Genomic DNA, 21,769 nt, shown 5'->3' on the forward strand with positions numbered 1-21,769 from the left:
TCTGTCTCTCTGCCCCTCCCCAACTTGGGTGCACACACTCTCTCTCTCTCTCAAAAGTAAATAAACTTTAAAAAAAAAGAAAAAGAAAAAGAAAATGACATCATGAATTAGTGCTTGTCTAAAATGTTCTAACTTGGTTACTATACCATTATTTTCATCCATCTCATGTACTGTGGGTTATGTTTTTTGTCCTGTGTTTTGATCTCTACTGTTAATTTTGTTTGGAGATTACAAAAGGGTTTTAGACCTCTCTAAAAGCCCATTACTTATTGGCATGTTCTGATTTTTGACAGATTCATGTGTTTCTTCAAGCTTTTAAAATACATTCACAACAGCAGCGATAATTTATTTTGGGGATTGGGGTTGTATCTAAATCTCACTGTCTGAGACAGAATTATAAAATTGATTTCCAGAATTCAGGGCTTTTAAAAATCAAGCAGTCAAAGCATTTATTATCATTTTTTAAAGCGTGAATTGCAAGTTCATTACAGTGCTCATAGTATTTAACAGAACATGCCTCTTCTTTTTTCATGTGTTGAGGTGCATTTTTGTTATTTCTCCATTTTTGTTATATCTCCTTTTTGACTCAGGCATTACTATCCTGGGGAGAATCACTGTGCTTCATCCTGTCTGTAGCTCCTCAAGGTACCTAGAGATGACCAACCTATACACACTTTCTCTCTGGTTTTAACATCCTAGTCCTGCCCAAACCTGTGAAATGTTTTAGAAACCAGTCAGTCTGTAATCACTAGGTAAGACTAAATTGTGACACCCTATGGACACACACACCCTATTCCAAGAGAGTTAAGGCATATGGGAATTGTCATCATGACTCTGTGTTTAATGCTAGGAGAGGAGTCCAGTCATTACTAAATAAAATGTTACTATTGATTACTACTCAAGAGACTGCTTTCATACCACATACTTGGCTAACCCCTGGGGATATGCTAGTATAGTAAGCAAATAGATGCAGTCTCTTCTCTTGAGGAGCTTATAGTCTAGGAAACAGAAGTCTCTCCAGCAATATTATCGAAAGGTAGACCAAGCTTAACAGCAAGAAACATAGGTATTCCTCATTTGTTATTGAATACGTATATATTGAATAACTACTATGGGTGAGGTGTTTGCGTGAAGAGGGAATATAGCAATAAACAAGAATGGCACAGCACTTTCCTGAGCTCTTCAGGAAATATCTTTGTCACATAGGTTGTTGAGTGATATTGTTGATATTTTGTAGTGTTTTAGTAAATTCCCTATCTTTGAAATACATATTTGTAGCACTTATTTGACCTGGAAGTTGGTAAAGTATATAAACATCAAGATTGACTCTTCAAAAATATGTAACATTTAAATATGACGGCAGGTTTTAGCTCTCTGAGTGTACTCCCTCTTCACATTCATTTTTCCTAGTCAGTAACATTTAATAGAAAGCAGTATTACTGGCTGTAACCGATATGATTATTTTCATATATTCTATAACATGTCTTACAGTTATTGCCAGTTTTCGAGGAACGGTCCCATATGGCCTGTCATTGGAAATTGGAGATACAGTTCAGATCCTGGAGAAGTGTGATGGTAAGTGGTCTAGTTTGTTTGAAGCTGTATAACCAACCTCCTCACCACTGGACAGTTGAAAGTGTTTACAAATTCTGTCCTTCTATTAATTTCTGGAATTTTTCCAGTGGTCACAGTGAACCATTTTTGATAAAGCTTGTTTCTTGCGTATTCAATGTCTGGCTTATGGAAAAGCATCATTTGCTATTTTTAGGATGATTTTATTGTTCCTGAAATTATTTCCTTACAGCCACTAGATATCAAAATAGAAAGCAGTTGAGGCTACTGTATTTGTGGGAGTTCATGACTCAGTACCAAACTAGAAGGTCTTTGTCAGAATGTCAAGTGTCTTGTAGGTCGCCCAGGATAGGAAGAAACCTACGTCCAGAGCAGAAATGGCTTCTCCAAGGTTAGGTAATCAGAGGCCTTGGGGAAGGCTCCAGCCAAGGCCAGCTCTGCTCTGGTCCTGCAGTCTTCTCCCCACCCCCAAATTTGAACTAAAGTTATTCAGTGCATATGAAATGTTAGTGGGATATACTGTAAGAACTTTATGATTAATACTGATTTATGTAGCCATGTAACTCATTAAATCAAGATACTTAATATGTCCTCACGGGTTTCCATTCCTGTAAATGGACTTAAACGCTAGTATTTAAAAAGATCTCAGGTGAAATGACTACTCTTTTTTTCTTGTTAATAAAATGGCCACATTTTAAAGCCCTACCAGAGAAATCCCAAAATACCCATTTTCTTCTGAAATGCTGTCTTTTGTAGGAATTTATAATATGATAACATTCTGTCATGTCAAGATCCATGAAACTGTATTCCTCAAAACAGAACTATGAAGTTTACTTACTGCCAGATGCATTTTGTCTATGTTTACTTTGTATACAGTCAGTTTTGAATTGGTGCATAAAAATGGGCTTCATAGCTAATGGGAGCTCTTTTGTAAGCTAAAAACCTTCTCCTGTGGTATAATTGGATGGAGACCTCTGTATGAGATTTTTGCAGTTCTCAAAAAGTTTTGGTTTCTGTTAGAATAATTATTTAAGATTAGATGTATTTCTTGGGTATGTGTTTAAGGGATATAATCAATCCTAAGGTGTACAGTCTCTGCTCCATTCATTCTGCTTTCTTCAAACTGATTTTAAAGCTCTTAAGTATGACAATTTACAATATATCCTTTTAAGAAAACATATGAGGAACAAAAATATTTACATCCAAGTTCAAATACTTCCTTTTAAAAACTCAGTTCATTAAAAGGCCCAATTCAACAGAATATTTGTTACATGGTAAAATAATTTCTTACCAAGAAACAAAATGATTCTGTGCTTGAAGAAATTCTAAGTTGAAAATAATACATTTGTAGGGGACTATATATTTACCATGTATTTACGTGTATGCTCTACTTGTTTTAAGCTGTAAAAAGATAGGTTCCTTTTTCAGGACAGTGCTGTACAATTGACACAGAGTTGCTTGGAGGTTAAGTCATAGGCATTCCATAGAATAATAATTAGGGTGAGCTCATTACTAGAACACTTTGCTGATAAGAGTGCCCATCACTGTTCTTAATGGACAATACCTGATTTCCGTCTTCTTATGCAATCGGACTGATCCTAATCCTAGATGATGGGCTGAAGGGTGTGAAAATTCACTCCATGACTGTTGGCTGAGCCCTATTCTTCAGTGATATGTTCTGGACCTTGTAGTCCGGCAACAACAAATTGGAAGCATATTAAAATCTTTTGCAGATTCTTGAATTTCTCTGAGACATAAGGTAGCCTTTTATAAGATGTAGAGAAACCATACTCAGGAAAATTAACTTGCCCTAAATAATAAGTTAGCAAAGCCAGAATTTAAGCCCAATGCTCTCATTCCAAACTCTGTACTTCTATTATGCATGTTTGTATTTTTCATATAAATTTCCATTATAATTTTTTAAACACTTGCATTAATAGAATACTTAAACTAGTAGTCTCTTGAGATACAGTCTAACCCAATTCCAACCCCCATCTTTTCATACATAGAATATTTACATATAGGGTAAAATTCCATCAGGAAAGGACAGATTGATTTGTAATCACTTCTTTTCTTTAAAATATTACAATGGTTTAATCAAAATAATGACCCTGATTATTTCTCCACAGGCTGGTACAGAGGATTTGCCTTAAAAAATCCAAATGTCAAGGTAAAAAAAAAATTACTCCTAACCATAATTATGGGATTTTTAAAAAGTTATTTTACTTCATTTCATTTTACAATTGAAATTACAGTTGGGACTCTCAGTTGAAATGGCAAGTGGAATTTCAGCTTTTCATAATTTTGGAAATTCCTTTGAACTTGGATTATCATTAAGACATGCTACTCAAGTGATAATCCTACGTAGCTCTTGCAGTTTGTACTGAGAAGACCTTAATAAGCTCATTATATATAAACACAATTTTTCTGAAGTGTTAGTTTACCGGAGAGGGAAATTAAAATTCAGGGTAAATAGATATTCCAGAAAAAATACCAAGTAGAGGTATTTAATTTTTAAGTTGTCTGTGGTATCATTTGTAAAATATTGGTATGGAGAAACAAATTTATTTCAGCAGCCTATCAAGAGTCCCTTTTAGGTTTGGGCAGGTGAAATACGGGGAAACCATATTACAAAGAGCTCCCCCTTTTACCATTCCAGGCAGAAACTAAAACTCATTGTCCTGTATATGTTTATATACATCCTCAGGAATTATAGTAGGAAGTAGTATGATTTTTGTTTTACCTTTCATTTGTATGCTTTATCATTTTGGCATTAATCCTTACTATTCTCTGTGGCCCTCTGCTTTATTTTAATCTCTCAACCTTTCAGCCGTGCTTTGTACATTCTGTAATACTCTTACATGTCATGTTCACTTCTTGGTTTAATTCTGGCTTTATTAGAATTTTAGATAAGAAATTGTATCATTTCTTATTCTCAAAATATAATGTAAGTAATCTAAAGTCTTCTGCCTACCTTTCTGCTTAACTATACCTTTTTCTAGATCATCCAGCTTTGTATAATAACTGTATTTTATTTATTTTTGGTCCTTCTAAAGGAAAGCCTGAGGGGCAAAAGATTATAGAAATTGAATTTTTTAAATATTTTAGTCCTTATTTAAAGTTATTTTTGGGCATCTGCAAGGCACATGCAAATATAGTTTTAGTACTTATTTATTTAGAATAATATTGAAACAAATAGGATTTATTTCTGCCTCTCTTCTAATCTCAAATTCTGACCTTTTCTTATTATAATTACTCTGTTAATCCTACCATTTTGAGTTAATTTAGGTTTTGAAGGAAAAAAGTATTGTTTCCATGTATATCTGTTTACCACTGTTGTATGTACAGAATTTGCTTATTAAATTTTATGTTATCCTTGGATCCACAGTGGTGATAACATATTCAAATGACATTTGCCTTCCTAAATATTTAATTGAATTTGTCATTTGATTACACATCAAAAATCATTCAGAGGATATTGTCATTTAATGGGCAATAAAATTGATGCTAATTTTTTTTATGTTGCTTCTTTCAACGTCCCATTTAGAACAAAGGAGCAATTTCCTTGTCCTGTCTTTCCTGTACAATAAAAAGCTTTAAGCTAGCGTGCTGTCTTTTGTTTAATTTTTGTTCCATCAGAATACAGCCTGCTGATTAACTGCTGCTATGTTTTCATCAGAGATCTTCCATAACACATAATACATGTATTGTCTTCCAGTTCATAGTGATTTTTTTGTGTGTGTTTATTTAAAAATAGCCATGAGTGCTTTAGAGAGAAGATAAGGAACAACTACCAAAACAAACAAAAAACCCTCTTTGAAAACTATGTAATATTAAAAAAAAAAATTCTTATGCAGTGTAACATGCTTTCTATTCTATGCAGAATTCCTGAGAATTTTTCGGTAACTCTGGTTTGTAAAGAACAGATTTTTGAGTGAGATTTAATTTTTTTTACTGTATTTATTTCAGAGAATCCCTGAATTTGTAAACTAGTCCATGGTAGAAAATAAAAGAAATGGGTCCAGTGTGATGACACGTTGTTTTTCCCTATTTCTGCTATTGTTCTCTTGTATGACTGTTGTGTATGCATATGACTTGTGAAACTCTCCCCTGCCTTATACATCCACTAGCACCTTAACCTTCATGTTTTCTCTTCCAGGGTATCTTTCCTTCCAGCTACGTTCACTTGAAAAATGCCTGTGTGAAGAACAAAGGGTAAGAAATGAGTTTTATTAACGGAGGATTTTTGCAGAACCGTTGCTTATTTTAGAATTTGAAAGGCTTAGTAATTGGCTTGAAAAATGAATGAAAGGAGCTCATTCCATTGTCTGTGTTGTCTGATAAAGGCGGTTGGTGGAGACAATTGAATACACTCCATCTATGCGTGCTAGATCTGAGTACCCCACTGGGGCACCGGAGGTCTCTCATTGTCCACAGAGCGCGGAATCAGCCTAATCGTAAGCACAAGGAGTAGGTTCTTTCTGTTCCCGCTATATAGAAAAACATGCCCATCGACCCATGGAATGCTGAGTCATGTCTCAAACCCCAGGAATTTCCTAGATTTACCACTGATTATAAGCACTCAAGTCTGACTGTTTCTCCCTAAATGGGGATAATACCATGTTTTTGTGTAAAGCCACCACTCTTCTCTTTTAAGGAATGGGATTTCTGTACTTTGATTGAGCTCGTTGATCACCTAAGATTTCTCATACATTTTAAAAGTCTTTCCAGTCTGTTTCCAAAAGAACTTGGAGTAGCTATCAAGATAGCAGGGTCATTCAAATAAAATACCATAGTATAAAATAGTAGAACTTGCTTACTTAACTGCTTTCATGAGCAGGTGATTCATTGTAAGTGGGCTGTGGATTTGGATCTAAACGTTTGCTGCCAGTGTCATGAGAAATTCATCCTGGATCATTGAATGATTGTCATTTTATGACAAAAGGAAGAATCCAGATTCAACTGCAAAAATTACATTTTTCTTCAAATAGAAAAAAATAGCAATTTATTTGGATTACTAAAGCACATATTGAAGTATAGTAAATGAGATCTTCAAACTTTAGTTTTACCAAAAAAGTTCCAAGGATGCTATTTAACTGGATGATTCTCATATCTAGTGTCTCTAAAGGTAGAGTATTAATCTTAGTTCAGTGAAATAATTTCTGCAGATGGTTGAGAATATATGGTGTAAACACTTTCAGAGTGTCCTATATGGATAAAACTTAAGAGTCTAGGAGATCCTTATTTATTTTGAGAGAAAGAGATACAGAGACAGAGAAACAGAGAGAGAGAGGAAATCCCAAGCAGGTTCTGTGCTGTCAGCACAGAGCCAGAAACAGGGTTCAATCCCACAACACTGGGAACATGGGATACCCAGTGTTTCAGGGATCATGATCTGAGCTGAAATCAAGAGTCAGTGCTCAACCAGCTGGGCCACCCAGACACCCCTATGTGTCTGCTACTTTAAGCGACATTACTATCAGTAGTAGTAGCTGTTTATTATTTGAAATAGTAGATTAAAAACATAATTCTAATATTAATATTTACCGTTACTACTACTGCTGTTGTTGTTTTTTTTAGAAAGTCACTGGGGTTTTTTTTTGTCTTTTAATGTTTATTTTATTTTTGAGAGAGAGCCCACGCACGTGGGGGAGGGGCAGAAAGAGGAGGACAGAGGATCTGAAGCGGGTTCTCTGCGCTGACAGCAACAGGCCCAATGCAGCGCTTGAATTCACAAACCGCAAGATCATGACCTGAGGCAAAGTTGGATGCTCAATTGACTGAGCCACCCAGGGGCCCCTACTACCACTATTTTGAATAGATGTGTGTCCTTTGGGAATGTGGTGCAGCTGTAACCCACCAGAAATGAGCCAGGCAGAATTACTGGTCCTTTTGGAGCTCTCCCGCCAGGCTCACTTTGACACTGTCCAGCTCTTCTCAAGTAAACCAAAGGAAACTCTAGAAGATATTTAAGCCATAGGCCTACTCTTTGTTCTGACCGTTCTGCTCTGGTGACCTGGGCTCGACAATGTGAAAACCTCAAGGTCTCTACTCTGACCCTTAAAGTGCCCACCTGGGCAAACTCACACAACCAGTTTTCCTAGCCGCCTTTGCCCCAAGCCCAGCCCTACTCATTCAGCCACTCAGCCCACACCTTACACTCTGACGGAGGGAAAGACAGGATACTAGCAAAGATGATGTCAGTCATCACTTGATCCATTGGAAGTCCTACCTCTCAAAGCAGATTAGGGTGGGGTATTATCAAAATAAATGCCTTCTTTTATTTATTAATTTTTGTCCTGCGCAGTAACTGGTATGTATCTGACTGACCTGGTTCCCTGAGACTGAGGAAGTTGAAATATGGATAAAGTGGTCTCAAAGTTTAGTTGTGTAAGTTTAAGACCTGGTTGTGGGTTCTCTCTGTGATGCAGGGCATAATGAACATTAAATAGCAGTGAACACTGTGGGTAGAACCCACGTTGATTAAAAAAAAAAGTTATTGGAATTGATTGAGACCCTAGCTTTTAGGGCTGTTAACTGGAAGTAAAACGTTAGCCTGGAAAACATTTGAGAAGACATATTGCTGGATGATTTCTTTCTCAAAGAAGAACTTCTTTAGGATTTAGATGTTACCTCTCTTACTTTAAGATTAGCAGCTTGCGGTGCCTGCTTGGGTAGCTCAGTCAGTTAAGCATCTAACTCTTGACTTCGGCTCGATGCCTGATAATCCCAGTTCATGAGTTTGAGCCCTGCATTGGGCTCTGCACTGACAGTCTGCTTGGGATTCTTTCTCTTCTCTCTCTGCCCTCCAGCTGCCCTTGCTTTCAAAATAAGTAAATAAACTTTAAGGAAAAAAAAAGAAAGAGTAGCAGCCAGTGGCCCACCGGGATGAAATTGCTGCAGAGTATATCTCAGAATAACTAAACAAAATATAATTTCAGGGGCAACTACTTAGGACTACTGGAACATTGATTTTTGGTTTTGGTATAATTAAGAGGAAACAGCTGCCTCGGTGAAAATGACAATTTTGTGGAGCTTCTTAAAAATTTACATTTTGGTGGAACAAACCCCAAATCAACTTCTCACAGACTGAATTGCCTTTACATTCAATCCTGGGTCTTCAGAGCTATGTAGGGCTGATGGGGGTCCTTAAATTAAATTATACTTGATGAACAGCGAGGCCACTTCTGCATTGTTTAATTGCTGCTTGAGGTCATGCCACTTTTTAAATGTTAACTGGGTTGTCGAGTTGTCCTGGAAATTCATCGTTCCCTTCTTGACCTTACATGTGATCATTTTATAATCTCTGTCTCCAAATATTCATCATTTAAATTGCAACAGCTGCTTCAGAAGCAAAGTACATGTGATACCACTTGCCAGTGCCACATGTAGACTTGATAAAAGGTTCTGTATATGTCGCAGGTCATAGACTACTGTTTACTTTTATTTCTAAGTTTAAATCTGGTTTTACATTTTCAGCTGTGTTTAAGCTTAGAAAGAAGGAAAATATTCACATAGCAAGTATTTTAGCAGCAGTATGAAATGAGGAAATGAGGCTCTGTTGGTGAAGATTTTAGTCTTCTTACTTGCTGTCAAAAAGACTACAAAAGACAATTATACACCCTTTGGATATAACACCACAAAGGAACTACAGAGCAGTTATTAGCCTCATGCTAAGAAGCAATTTTCCCTTGATCATCTAGACAACCTTGTTCAGTTTCTATGATGTTGTTACCTTCTACATATTAGATGTTGTCCTTGAAAAAATACATACTCAATGTTAAGAAAATAATCTCCATCACATAGCTGGTAACACCCTTTTGAGAAGTTGTAATAATAGCCACTTAAGTATTTTCACTTGCACACATATTAAAGAATTTGAAAAAAAAGAAACTTGAGATGAAGAAAAGGTTGTTATATATCAGGATAGACAGAGAGAATAAATGAAACCTTCTGGGTTTTCTTTTTTGTCCATATCTTCATGTATCTTCTCAACAGCCGGACCACTGTACATATCCTAGTAAATGTTGGTATGTTTTCCAAGTATAGTTCCTGAATTTAAGAGAAAAACCAGGAAGAATATATTGACCTAATCAGAAGAACATTATGCAATGGATATTCAAACATTTGTGATTTCAAAAGCTCTTAAGTTCAGGGTGCCTCAGTTGGTTAAGCATCAGACTTTGGCTCAGGTCATGATCTCACAGGTTGTGGGTTAGAGCCCCGCGTTGGGCTCTGTGCTGACAGCTCAGAGCCTGGACCCTGCTTCAGATTCTGTGTCTCACTCTCTCTCTGACCCTCCCCTGCTCACGCTGTCTCTCTCTCTCTCACTCAGAAATAAATTTTTTAAAAAAATTAAAAAAACCCCCAAAAGCTCTTAAGTTCTATGATGCATGATAACATTACTAATACACTAATTGTTTTTCATGGTCCCATTTACAGAAAATAAAAATGAAGTGTTAATAAGGTCAAGTGAGTGTTGAGAGGAGCCTGGGTGGCTTGATCAGTTGAGCATCAGACTTTGGCTCAGGTCATGATCTCACGGTATGTCAGTTCAAGCCCCTCATTGGGCTCTCTGCTGTCAGTGCAGAGCCCACCTCAGATCCTATGGTTTGCCTCCCTCTCTCTGCCCCTCCCTACTCGTGCTCCTTCTCTCTCAAAAATTAATAAACATTAAAAAGAAAATTAAGTGAGTCTTTAATATGTACCTCAGTGTCTAGATATTTATAACACTAAGTCACTTTTGGATGTTTGGAACCATAATATCCTGATCATCGAACAAGTCTGTCATCTTTGAATTCTATGGTCATAATGCTTGGAAAGCAAAAGCCATCTCATAGTTTATGCGAACTTGGTGATCTCATGTTACATGAAGGCTTTTGGGTTTGGGGAGGTTAAATGAGTTGTTGTTTAGTGGTCAAATTGTGGCTAGAGCAGAACTCTTCTGATAATGTTGCTTCTTACCACACTCCTCAAAGTTGATGTTGATGAAGTGGGTGGTCATTTTGGTATTGTAGTGCCGTAACCCACATGACATCCCTCACACAGGTCTATGCTCAGATCCTGATTACTGTCTGCAGAGCCCAAAATAATCAGGCAGTTTCTTCTTCTAGTTTTATCTTTTAGAGGATTTAAAATAAAATTATTGTCAATGATAACGGCATGCATACTTTGTTTTTCTCTTTTAATTTCACAGGCAATTTGAAATGGTTATTCCCACTGAAGACTCTGTTATAACAGAAATGACATCGACATTAAGAGACTGGGGAACCATGTGGAAACAGCTCTATGTGGTAACTTTTCAATGGCCTGGTTTGGTTTTTTGGATAGAGAATTATTTTTAAGGAATGTTTGAACAAGGGTAAGCGCTGACTAATAGTTGAGCCCCTTCTCTGAGGCACTTACTTCCAGAAATCAGAGATGGAGAGCCTCCCAAGACATAGCCTTGTTGTAATCTGTGTGTCCACTAATCATGGGTTTTATAAGTTCTTTTTCAAATGGCAGGGATGTAAAAGTTGATTTTTCTGGCATCTAATCAAATACAATGGTTTACATGGAACTTGTGTTAGGCTTTCTGAGTATTTTTAATCTTCAAAGAGTAAGAAATTCCTTGTTGGAGTATTGGTGGCATTTGATTCTAATTTTCTGTAAATGATTCAAGTATACTGAGAATGACAGACTCCTTAGGCAGAATGAACAAGAATGTTCTAAATATACAAGGGAAAGGAATTTTTCTTGAAAACAAGGGGATCCATGTTTTGGGAGTGATGTTGTTACGTACCTATTTACTTATTATAACAAATTGTCTTTATTGAGAGCTTTCTGTATTGCAAATCCTGTAGAAGTACTCTATATGCAGTATCTCATTTAATCCATACAACCATTCAAGGAAATTGTGACCATGATCATTCCCAGCTTACGAATGAGGAAAATGGGGCAGAGAGTGAATTACAGTACTTGCTCTGGGCTAAGCAGTTGGAAAATGATCGAGCCTGGATTCTCATGTGAATCTAGTGCCCTCACTTTGGATCTCTGAACATCTCTGAGGAAGATGAATGCTATTTCTCCTTTTATTTTCAAAGGCATTTATAGAACAGCTTAATCATTTGAAGGGATGCGTTCAAAATATAAAGGTGTACTTAGCCTGACAAAATGATTTGAAACAGCTTGTCAAAGAGAAAATCCAAATTAGTGAAGGACATTGGAAGAGAATGACAGGTTTTATTGTCTGTTACATGTAAAATGCAGTAGGATATTTCACTGAAGCAAGGAAATCTTAAAAATAAAACCCCTTTTGATGTTGGATTTCTCTGACCATGACCTCCTGGAGCTGGTGGCTTTAGACTCACTAGTAAAATCCCCAGGACACTCTTAGATGAAATGCCACTCTAAGCTTTGCTGGAATGAGGTAAATGCAAAGTCAAGATAACTGAACTCAAGGGCTCTGTGCTGAGAGGCTGCAAAGGAAATGCAGATCTCCTTTTCAGATTTTTTAAAAAAAATTTATATTAGAAAGAATATAAAATCTGAGTGTTATTTCACTTAAAATAACATTGGACATAATATTAATGTGGAAATGAAACTGTTTGAAATGTCCAAATCATTACATCATTTAAATACCCAACCTAAGAGTTATAAAAGTAATGGCCATGGAAGTGTCATCCATTTGTTGAGATAGAACACCAGCACTTTCCCTTTTATGAGGCTGCTTGTGGGGAACAAAGTTGGATTTCCTCTTGATTCTGCCTTATCTAGCTATTTTTACCTGCTTTTCAGGTTGTGGGCCTCTATTTTGGGGACATACTTGATTGGCTTGTATATCTCTGTGTTGTAAGCTCTAGGAGTAACCTTTCCACCTTTTAATGTCCTGAGTAATGGAGATGGAGAGAGAGTTATTTAAAAGTTCCCCCTGATACTGGATGGTAGTCAGTTATGTTGGGCACAAATATGAAGTTTCACCTGGAGATAACAGATTTTTGACCTTGAAAATGAGGCTGACTGGTCTATTTATGTTGGACCTTTTGGTTTCTTTTTTTCCTGATAAGAATGTTTCAAGCCCAGTGTTTTGGCTCAAGTTCATGATACTTGAGCATCCACGTTCTTGTCAAGTGTGTTTAAGGTACCCGGCTTCTCCACTGGAAGATGTTTGATGAGGCTAAAATCTTATAAATTGTAAGCAGTTTATGAGATGGACTTAATATAAGTAGAACATTTAGCTTAAAAGCTCATGGTGAATACTTGAGAAATGCTAGTTGCTCTTTTTAATGTCATTGGTAAGAGCTTGAATAATGTTCTTTCAAATATCACTTAATAAAATATCAGTAATATAACCACAAAAAGCTTAGGAGGAATATAGCAGCCATCTTTTACTAAGTACCTCTGTGCAGGCCTTTGTCTTAATATTTTGTATCTTTATTCCCTGGGGTTCTGCCAGATTGTTTTTATTCTCAAATCTTATCAGAGATATCCTATTCAGTGCCCCATGCTAAGTGGTAAAACTTGACTCTAAAGGTAGGTCTACTGCTCCAGAACCTACGTTCTTTTCATTTTGAGGCAAAGGAAAACGTCCCATTCTCTAAAACACTAAAATACTCAGTTAACTTTTTGCTACACTTCCAATGCATTGCAGGAACCTTTAGATACTGTTTTGTTCCAAGTGTTTATTATTTTACCCTACGCTTTTCATTTAATGTTAAATCAAGAGTATTTTTTATATTTCTAAATAGGTCTTCAAAACTGTCCAGTGTTAAAATCCAGTTTTTTCAAGAATCATCATTTTACAACTAGCTGTCAGACCAGATATGTACTGCTTTTGCATATTAGGAGAGCAGATTTGCTGGTCAGGGCGAATGCAGTATGTCCATTTTCCTAAAGGGAGAGCTGACCAGCTGTTTTTCATTTTTATGAAGGATCCAGCTTCCTTCTCATCTTAACGTTCTCTTATACTTAAGTACTAGAGGGGGCATCATTAGAAAATCAAGCCCATCCTTCTGCACAACTGTAAAACACCTTTTCCAAGAGCCAGGCATATGGCTCTGACCCTGTGTGACAAGTCCTTTCAAGAGGGAACTGGCTTTCCATTTTGCTGCACAAGATTTTTCTTATTTTATATCTTCCTAATGTAATTTCTTTTGCTTCAGTTGACCTTTCCTTCTGACCACCGTCATCCTCAAGTTTTTCTTGATCTGCCCTTATTGTTTGCCATGACTCAAACAGAATCTACCTCTCAGGATCCACAATATGACCTCCTATAAAACAAGTTATTTATCCATTCATTCTCCGGCTGCTGGGGCTGCTGAAGACAGACCGGTGTCTGTGGTTGGGAGCCTACACCAAGTGGAGAACACAGACCCTGGGCAGTAAATTACTAGAGGATTGCATTGCAGTGCCCCTGTGATGACTTGTATGGAAGCATATAACATGAGTAAAGAGTGCAAAGTGATAGAAGAGCAAGCTCAGTGGAGCACGTTAGGAGTTGTGAGCGTGATTATTTATATCTCAGAGCACCAGGGATAGTATTATGGAGAGTGCTTCATATTTCACTAGCACATTTGTTTAACCTGCACAGTATATTAAAACACTTCGAGTCACTAAGTATTGATAAGGCAGAAGACATGTCATGGATTTTTTAAAAATAAAATTTAAAAAATGTGCTCTGACTGAGCCTCTCTACCCATCACCCATAACTTTGATGTTTCTGGCAGTTTATCATTGTAGAGAACTTGAGATGTATGATAATCTCAATACTTTAATGTCCTCTACTAATATTTTAGTAGAAAGTAAAAACATAGCTTCTGATTAAGAAAGATGAAGGGCAGACATTGAGAAATGGTTTTTGCCCTAAGTCTATGGGTAAGAGATTTAGAGTACCTTTTGGTAAAGACAGTGTTTTTAGAGGGCTTATTCTGGACTACGCTCTTCACTATAACTGTATTAATAACAGCCGATACTTACATGATATTCATTCCAAGCCAGGCATTAGTCTCACAATTTTAGTATATTAACTCACTACTCTTTACAGTGGCCCTCAATACTCTTTACAGAATGATACCCATTCTACAGATAAGAAAATACATGCAAAGAGGTTAATTGCCAAAGGTTTTTCAGCCAGTAAATGTTTTGGTTGGAATGCAGGTTAGCGACTTGGGCTCCTGGATATGTGCTCTTTGTCACTGTGCTGTACTGGTCTCTTCACAAGCATTGTCTCCAGTCAGTCTGTAAAACAACCTTACAGGAAGTTCATACTGTCTCTGTTTCACAGATGACAGAGCACACTCGCAAATCCTGTAAAACTAGTAAGTAACAAAACCAGGATTTGAAGCTGTGAGTTTAACCCATTTTCCTTACATTAAGCTGCCTTGCTTGATGAATTTCTCAGGGGGAGAAGATCTTAAATCTACATGAATGTTTAGCAAGAAAAAAAAAACACAGCGTTTTTTTTTAAGAGGTCTGAAGAGTGACCAGACAGTGGCAGTGAATGAGTCTGAGAGCCCTCCGTGTTCTCAGCTTCTGATGGGAAATACAGTAAAGCATTAGGACCAATGTGCAAGAAATAATTAGACAACAGTCTTTTCTACTGAATTGGCCTTAATTGTGCGCAGCCACTGTTCAGAGAAGGGGGAAGAGAACATGGGCAAGACTTATCAGGGAAGATTCCTGACAGAAGTGGAATCCAGGGGGAGCCTTGAAGGACAGTAGAATTGGGAGAGAGCTGCGGAAAGGAGAGTTTGAGGTAGAAGGGGAGACTGGATGTCCAGACTCCAGGTATGGAGGCGTCGTGAGGACACTGTCTTGCTAGGGAGTCTCAGAAGCAAGGTTGGACTCTTGGACAGGAGAGCAGCATCGTGACCTGGAGGAAAGCGTGTGGAGTGGCAAGTGTAATTGACAGCACGAGGGGAGAGGTAACTGTTGACGGAGAATGTGTCAAGCACAGAGAGTGAGCAGGATTACCCTCCCCCTTCCTCTGTGGCTACCTCACAACTCATTGTGGAGACTGACCACTGATTCCACATTTGTGTCGTTCCCAGAGAAATGAAGGCGATCTCTTCCACCGACTGTGGCACATTATGAATGAAATCCTGGATCTGCGGCGGCAAGTGCTGGTGGGCCATCTAACCCACGACCGGATGAAGGATGTGAAGCGCCACATTACCGCCCGCCTGGACTGGGGCAATGAGTGAGTACCGTCCATCGTGGTGGTTGGGGGCGGGGGGAGTGTCTGATTACAGATGCCACCTAGGTGTGAGTCACTACGTGTGATAGCTCCAGAAAACACCATATGGAGCTTTTTCAGCTTTTTTCCTTCTGTGTGCTTAGTGCAAACTGTCACTGGTGGAGCTGCACGCTGTAATCCTCTAGGGCTGGTGAGGGCGACAAGAAGCTGTTCTCTAGCACCCTGTGAGGTCAGACGGTGTGCATGTGCTCACAGAATATGAAGTGTTTACAGGGATCAACCAGATATGGCTTCTGCTAAACAGGTCTTAACTTAAAAATAGGCTTTGGGTTTGGCATGTGTATTTGCTTTTAATATATACCACTTCCGTGCCATGGTAATATGTCACCAGAGTAATCTGGAGGGAGACACTAATGCTAACAGCTCCCATTAAAAGTCTTAAAACAGGTGTACCAGTGGGGCATTCGTTATTGCCCTAATTCTGCCTGTGTGTATATATTAGCCTCTTTGAGGAGCTGCTTGAGACAACTCCGTAAAAAGCAGACCAAGATTTACTTTTAAATAAAACTGTAAGTGACCAATCTAAAATAACAGCCAAGCACTGTAAATCTCATCACTTAAAGCTCTAATCAAGGCTCATGTTGTACTAAGTATGAATGTTAATAATACACGAGTGAGAAATTAGAATAAGCTTTGACTATGATCCTAAGCTTTTTGAAAGAAGCTGAAGGGTCCTTCCATGTCCTGTTTGGTCATGCCCTCCTTCCTTTCCTCTCTGCAAGTCCCCATTTGCTGTTTGGACCTTGAAAGGCTCTTAGGACTACAGAATGAAAGAAAAAGCAGGCAGAAAGGAGAAAATGGCAGATTATAGACCACAGCTCAATTTGCCTCTTACTGAACCTGGAAAAACTGATTTGAAATTAGTGTGCTATTTTTCTCTGAGCTTAGGAAATTGTTTTATCAAAAGCCCCTTTTTAAAAATTATTTTTTTATTTTTACTTTTTTAATTCTTAAATTTTATTTAAAACCAAATTACCATATAGTGTAATAATGATTCCAGGAGTAGAACTCAGTGATTCATTGCTTACATATAACATCCAGTGCTCATCCCAACAAGTACCTTCCTTAATGCCCATCACCCTTTTAGCCATCCCCCCCCCAACATCCCCTCCAACAACCCTCAGTTTGTTCTCTGTGTTTAAGAGTCTCTTATGGTTTGCCTCCCTCTGTTTTTATCTGATTTTTTCCTTCCCTTCCCCGTATTCATCTGTTTTGTTTCTTAACAAAACACTTTGTTATCCTTTGGATAAATACCTAGTAATGCAATTGCTGGGTCATCGGATAGTTCTATTTTTAATTGTTTTAGGAAACTCCGTACTGTTTTCCAGAGGGGCTGCACTACTTTTCATTCCCACCAGCAGTGCCAAAGTTTTCCCCTTTCTCCTTGCCAACATCTGTTTTTTAAATGTTTATTTTGAGAGAGAGCACACATGCACAAGCATTGAAGGGTCAGAGAGAGAGGGAGAGAGAGAATCCTAAGCAAGTTTTGCGTGATCAGTGTAGAGCCTGACTTGGGGCTTGATCCCACAATCCTAGGATCATGACCTGAAACTGAAATCAGGAGTCAGACACTCAACTGACTGAGCCACCCAGGCACCCCTCACACGTGATGATAATCACTTTTGATTCTGCCAAGATGTGACCTGCTACATGTATGAACACATGGACTTACTAACACATCTTAAACCTCATTCTCACCCAGAGCCCTTCTGCTATTTTGTTGAGCAAAATGTGCCATTCATTCTTTTACAGGTGACCACTATGGTAGCCCTAATTTATTTATCTCTAGGAGATCCATTTCTGTGGAGAATAAACAACCCTAGGTGTGGAATGGCCATAAGACAACTAGGAGCACTGCCTTTTTAAGACAGGAGGCAAATTCCCGAGTCCTTCTTGACTCGACTTTCTTCACTCATGGAATGAATAGGTTGAACAGAGGTCCATGGGCGTTTTGGCTCCAGGGCAACATGGTTCCAAACACATAGCGTTTCCTGAGGAAGGGAGCTTGGCAGCTGTTTGCACTGGGCCTTCAGTGTTGCCTTGTGAGATGAGGCCGCCCTGGCAGGGTGGGTCTAATGGCTATTAGAAAGTGACCTTTGCTCTCTATCATATGTTTCTTTTCTATTTTGAAAAAACTTTGAGTTGTCACTGAATTATATTGGCTCCTAGTCATTGTACTGGTCCAAGCTTAAAGACTAGTTTGTAAATAGGAAGAAAGTTGGATGAAGTATCTTATCAAAAATAACTTAGAAGTACAGAGCAGGCGAGAAGATGATACTTTTTCAGTTTTAGGAAGGAAGATGATGACAGAGAGAAAAACATTAATTATGACTGAATCATGACTCAATTTTGACTCACGTAAGTTCTAGCTTGTACTTTGGGCAGTTCTGTGGCTAATTTATGGTAAATTGGTAAAACATTAATGCATGAAAATGAGCAGTATAATTTATATAGCTCATCTTCAAACTCGTGAATTTTCTGAAGCCTCATATTTTTTTTGACCACTTATTTAAAAACAACTTGCAGCACACAGATTGTGCATTTACCTATTCTTATAAGTATAAATTAGTTTTTTATTGAATAGTGCCAAATGGAAAGCAAATCCAGATTATTCTATTGAATATGTCAGTATGTAGATCTCTGGATGAACATAAGTTAAGAATGTTTGATCTTGGTGGACAGCCTCTTCTTTGCTCTCCTGCCTGCCATTCCCTTGCGGTGTATTCAGTAAACTTCTCTCTCCTTTTAGGAAAAACAAAAAAGAATGTTCGATCTCAAGTTATATGTTACACGGCTGTAGAATGGTAAAGGGAAGCCCTTAGGATGTGGGATGCTTGGGAGGAAGAGGAGAGGGAGATAGCAGTTTTATTCCCTAACAGGCCCATGAAAAGAAGTGTTCTCACCTGGAGGCATCAAACAGAGCTAAAATAATGGGATCTGTTTTTGTTCCCCATAGCGCCCTGTGCTGTCCTTTGACTTTCCTGCTAAGATCATACAGGAGGGAGAATCCATTCATCCTTCTTTCCTGATGTCCAGGAGCAGTTTAATGACTGCACTGATGCAGAACTTGACCCTCCCCTCCCCGCTCTGGCTTTCTGTATTCTGAGAGATCTCTTTCCATTTTCTCCCTTCCCACTTTGCCTCATATCTTCTTACTGTTTTTTAAAATATTTTAATGTTTAATATTTCAAACAGTTTAACATTATGTTTTAATGTTTCATATTTTATTTTTGAGAGAGAGAGAAAGCACGAGCACGAGTAGGGGAGGAGCAGAGAGAGAGGGAGACAGAGAATTCGAAGCAGGTTCCATGCTGTCAGTGCAAAGCCCAGCATGGGACTCGAACCCAAGAACTGTAAAGTTATGACCTGAGCTGAAGTCAGATACTCAACCAACTGAGCCACCCAGGCACCTGCTGCTTAGTGGTTTTAAAGCACTGCCCTGATCCTCTTCTGTGAGCTAAGAAAACCAAACATTGGGAGAATTATCCTAAGGATATACCTAGGAATTAACAAAATAGAATGAGATAAAACTCTTTCCACACAGCTAGGACTCCAGGAAGCCAGAAGTTGAACATTCAGAGCCTTATGAGAGAAAGAGACTTGGAAGTTACAGGCCTCCCGGACCCCAAGCTCAGAAAGTTTCTGGACTTCACACCTGCTCCAGGTTCTGGAGAGTTAGCCTTTATTCATTATCTAGTGATGTAGACAAATGCCCTTCATATATCTTTTCTTCCTCATGCCACATGGCTGATGCTCTGAATTTCTAGGTCCAAATACTCAAAGAAGGAATCTCATTGAAAGCCAGTATCTGTTATTCCTATTTAGACAGAGCATTTTATACCAGCCTCTTTAAGCTACTGGCCAGTCCATGGATTACTCATCGGCAAGTCAGCCGCCTATTTATGAGCCAGTCAGCTATTGCTTGGTAAGGGGACATGGTTCAATGACTAGACAGCCTCAGCACTTCTGCAAAGAATATGGGTGGGCCAGTTTCTCATAGAAGGAGTTGTGGGTAAGGTAGATGACATGACTTGTATGTGGTCATATATCCTCTTTCTTTTGCTAGGTAATCTTTCCTCAGCAATACTGACCTGGTGTNGTGACTAGACAGCCTCAGCACTTCTGCACGCCTCCCTGCAAAGAATATGGGTGGGCCAGTTTCTCATAGAAGGAGTTGTGGGTAAGGTAGATGACATGACTTGTATGTGGTCATATATCCTCTTTCTTTTGCTAGGTAATCTTTCCTCAGCAATACTGACCTGGTGTCAAATGATGCCTTAACATTGTAGTGCAGGGGTTCTCTCTTGGGATGGGGTAGGGAATGGAAATAGACCCTATCAGAACCCCTAGTGAGATGTACCAAGGGGGATGTCCTAGCCTGTTAGGGCTGCCATAACAAAATACCATAGACTGGGTGGCTTAAACAGCACATTTATTTCCTCACAGTTTTGGAGGCCAGGCATCCATGTTCAACAAATTCAGCTTCTGGTGAGGGCTCTCTTGCTGGCTTGCAGGCAGCTGCCTTCATGACATGTCCTCACATGACCTATCCTCTGTGCCTGCATAGAGAGTTATCTCTGGGGTCTGTTCCTCTTATGAGAACATCAGTCCTATTGGTAGTAGGACCTTAGGACATCATGTAACACGTTATTACCTCTTTATAGTCCCTGTCTCCAAATATAGTCATTGTGAAGTTGGTCATATTGGGCTCCTACAAAAATATTTTGGGAGGACATAGTGCATAACAGGGAGACATGGTTATTTTAAGAACCAATCATAGTGCTATTTGTGATTTGAAAGTTCAACAAAAATTAGAGAATGGGAATTTGGTTTTTAAGTTTCTCAAAGAGAAACATAATTGAAAAAAATAAACTTTTTTCATGTCTAAGACAAATACTGCCGTTGAGAAGGTCACAGATGTGTAATCTTAAGAACAGCTGCCCCTCGGAGTAGCTGGGTCAGTGCCTGGTTTGAATGAAGTGCCGAACTAATAAATTCTACTCATGAAATCCAGTGACTTCTGGGGGAAGGTACAGAATTTCAGGATTTTTCTTTTTTTTCTTTAACCCACAAGTGAGGAACTGTGGATTTATAACTGGAAAAGCCATGGCAGAAGGCTTCCATGTTAGAATAATAGCGTGAAAGGGACAAAGATCAGTTTATCCTGAGAATTACACTTGAGATCTGGAATTGGGTAACTGACGGGAGTCTGGGGGAGACCCAGTATCTTGGCCTTGATCTAGAGAGCATTACAAAGCTGTTGCAGCACCTTTGGGATGGTTGTGGTTGGTTAAGTAGAGGAATAGAATGATACAGCGTTGATATCAGTGTAATAAAGTAGGCACCCTGGGGACGAGTATGTTAACTGAGGTCTCCAGAGGGAAACTGGCTGTTATGCTCCTTTTCCTCTCTCTTTGGTAGGACATCACAAATCAGTCACCATCCTTGGTCCCACTGAGGCTGGATGTATCACCTTAGAACACTTTCAGCACAGTAAGCCACTGTGGCAGTTACTGAAACAAGAGATAAAACCATTTCACTGCCCCAGGCCTAAAGCTATGCTGCCTTAATTCCTGTCCCCTGCCTTTCCTGAGTTTCTCCTAATGACTGACCCCAGAGCTCGCCATGACTGAAGACTGCATGCGTGTTGCCAGAGATCCACATGAGAAATGTGTTCACTCTGGACATAGCTGTGTATTTTAGTGCCAGGTATAGTCCTAAAGGCTAACCTCCCCTCTTCTCAATGCTGATTTCTAGAACAAAATTATGTCTTGTTGTTGTCTTCTATCCCAGTCCAAGGTGGAATGATTTCTGTGGTGGTAACTTGTGGGGTGCTCATGGCTCCCCACCACACTGCATCAAGGCCTCTGGTGCCAGCCCATTCCCCTGATTACCTGCCTTTGTCATCTTGTGTTTCTCAAATTATGCCCAGGTACCAGCTTAGCTATGTCAGATATTCCAACT

The 21,769-nt window shown here is 38.7% G+C and overlaps 1 protein-coding gene across 1 annotated transcript in view; it reads left to right on the forward strand.

Moving 5' to 3' along the window:
- The window catches only part of DOCK4 (dedicator of cytokinesis 4), a 429,867-nt gene that overhangs the window by 182,747 nt on the left and 225,351 nt on the right, over positions 1-21,769 (forward strand). The window contains 5 exon segments of the mRNA XM_077775067.1: positions 1,492-1,575; positions 3,702-3,742; positions 5,732-5,787; positions 10,769-10,865; positions 15,600-15,748. Of these exon segments, the coding sequence (XP_077631193.1) occupies positions 1,492-1,575; positions 3,702-3,742; positions 5,732-5,787; positions 10,769-10,865; positions 15,600-15,748 (427 nt within the window).

This window comes from Crocuta crocuta, unplaced genomic scaffold (assembly GCF_008692635.1).
Source record: "Crocuta crocuta isolate KB4526 unplaced genomic scaffold, BGI_CrCroc_1.0 scaffold47, whole genome shotgun sequence".
In the NCBI taxonomy this organism is placed as follows: domain Eukaryota; kingdom Metazoa; phylum Chordata; class Mammalia; order Carnivora; family Hyaenidae; genus Crocuta; species Crocuta crocuta.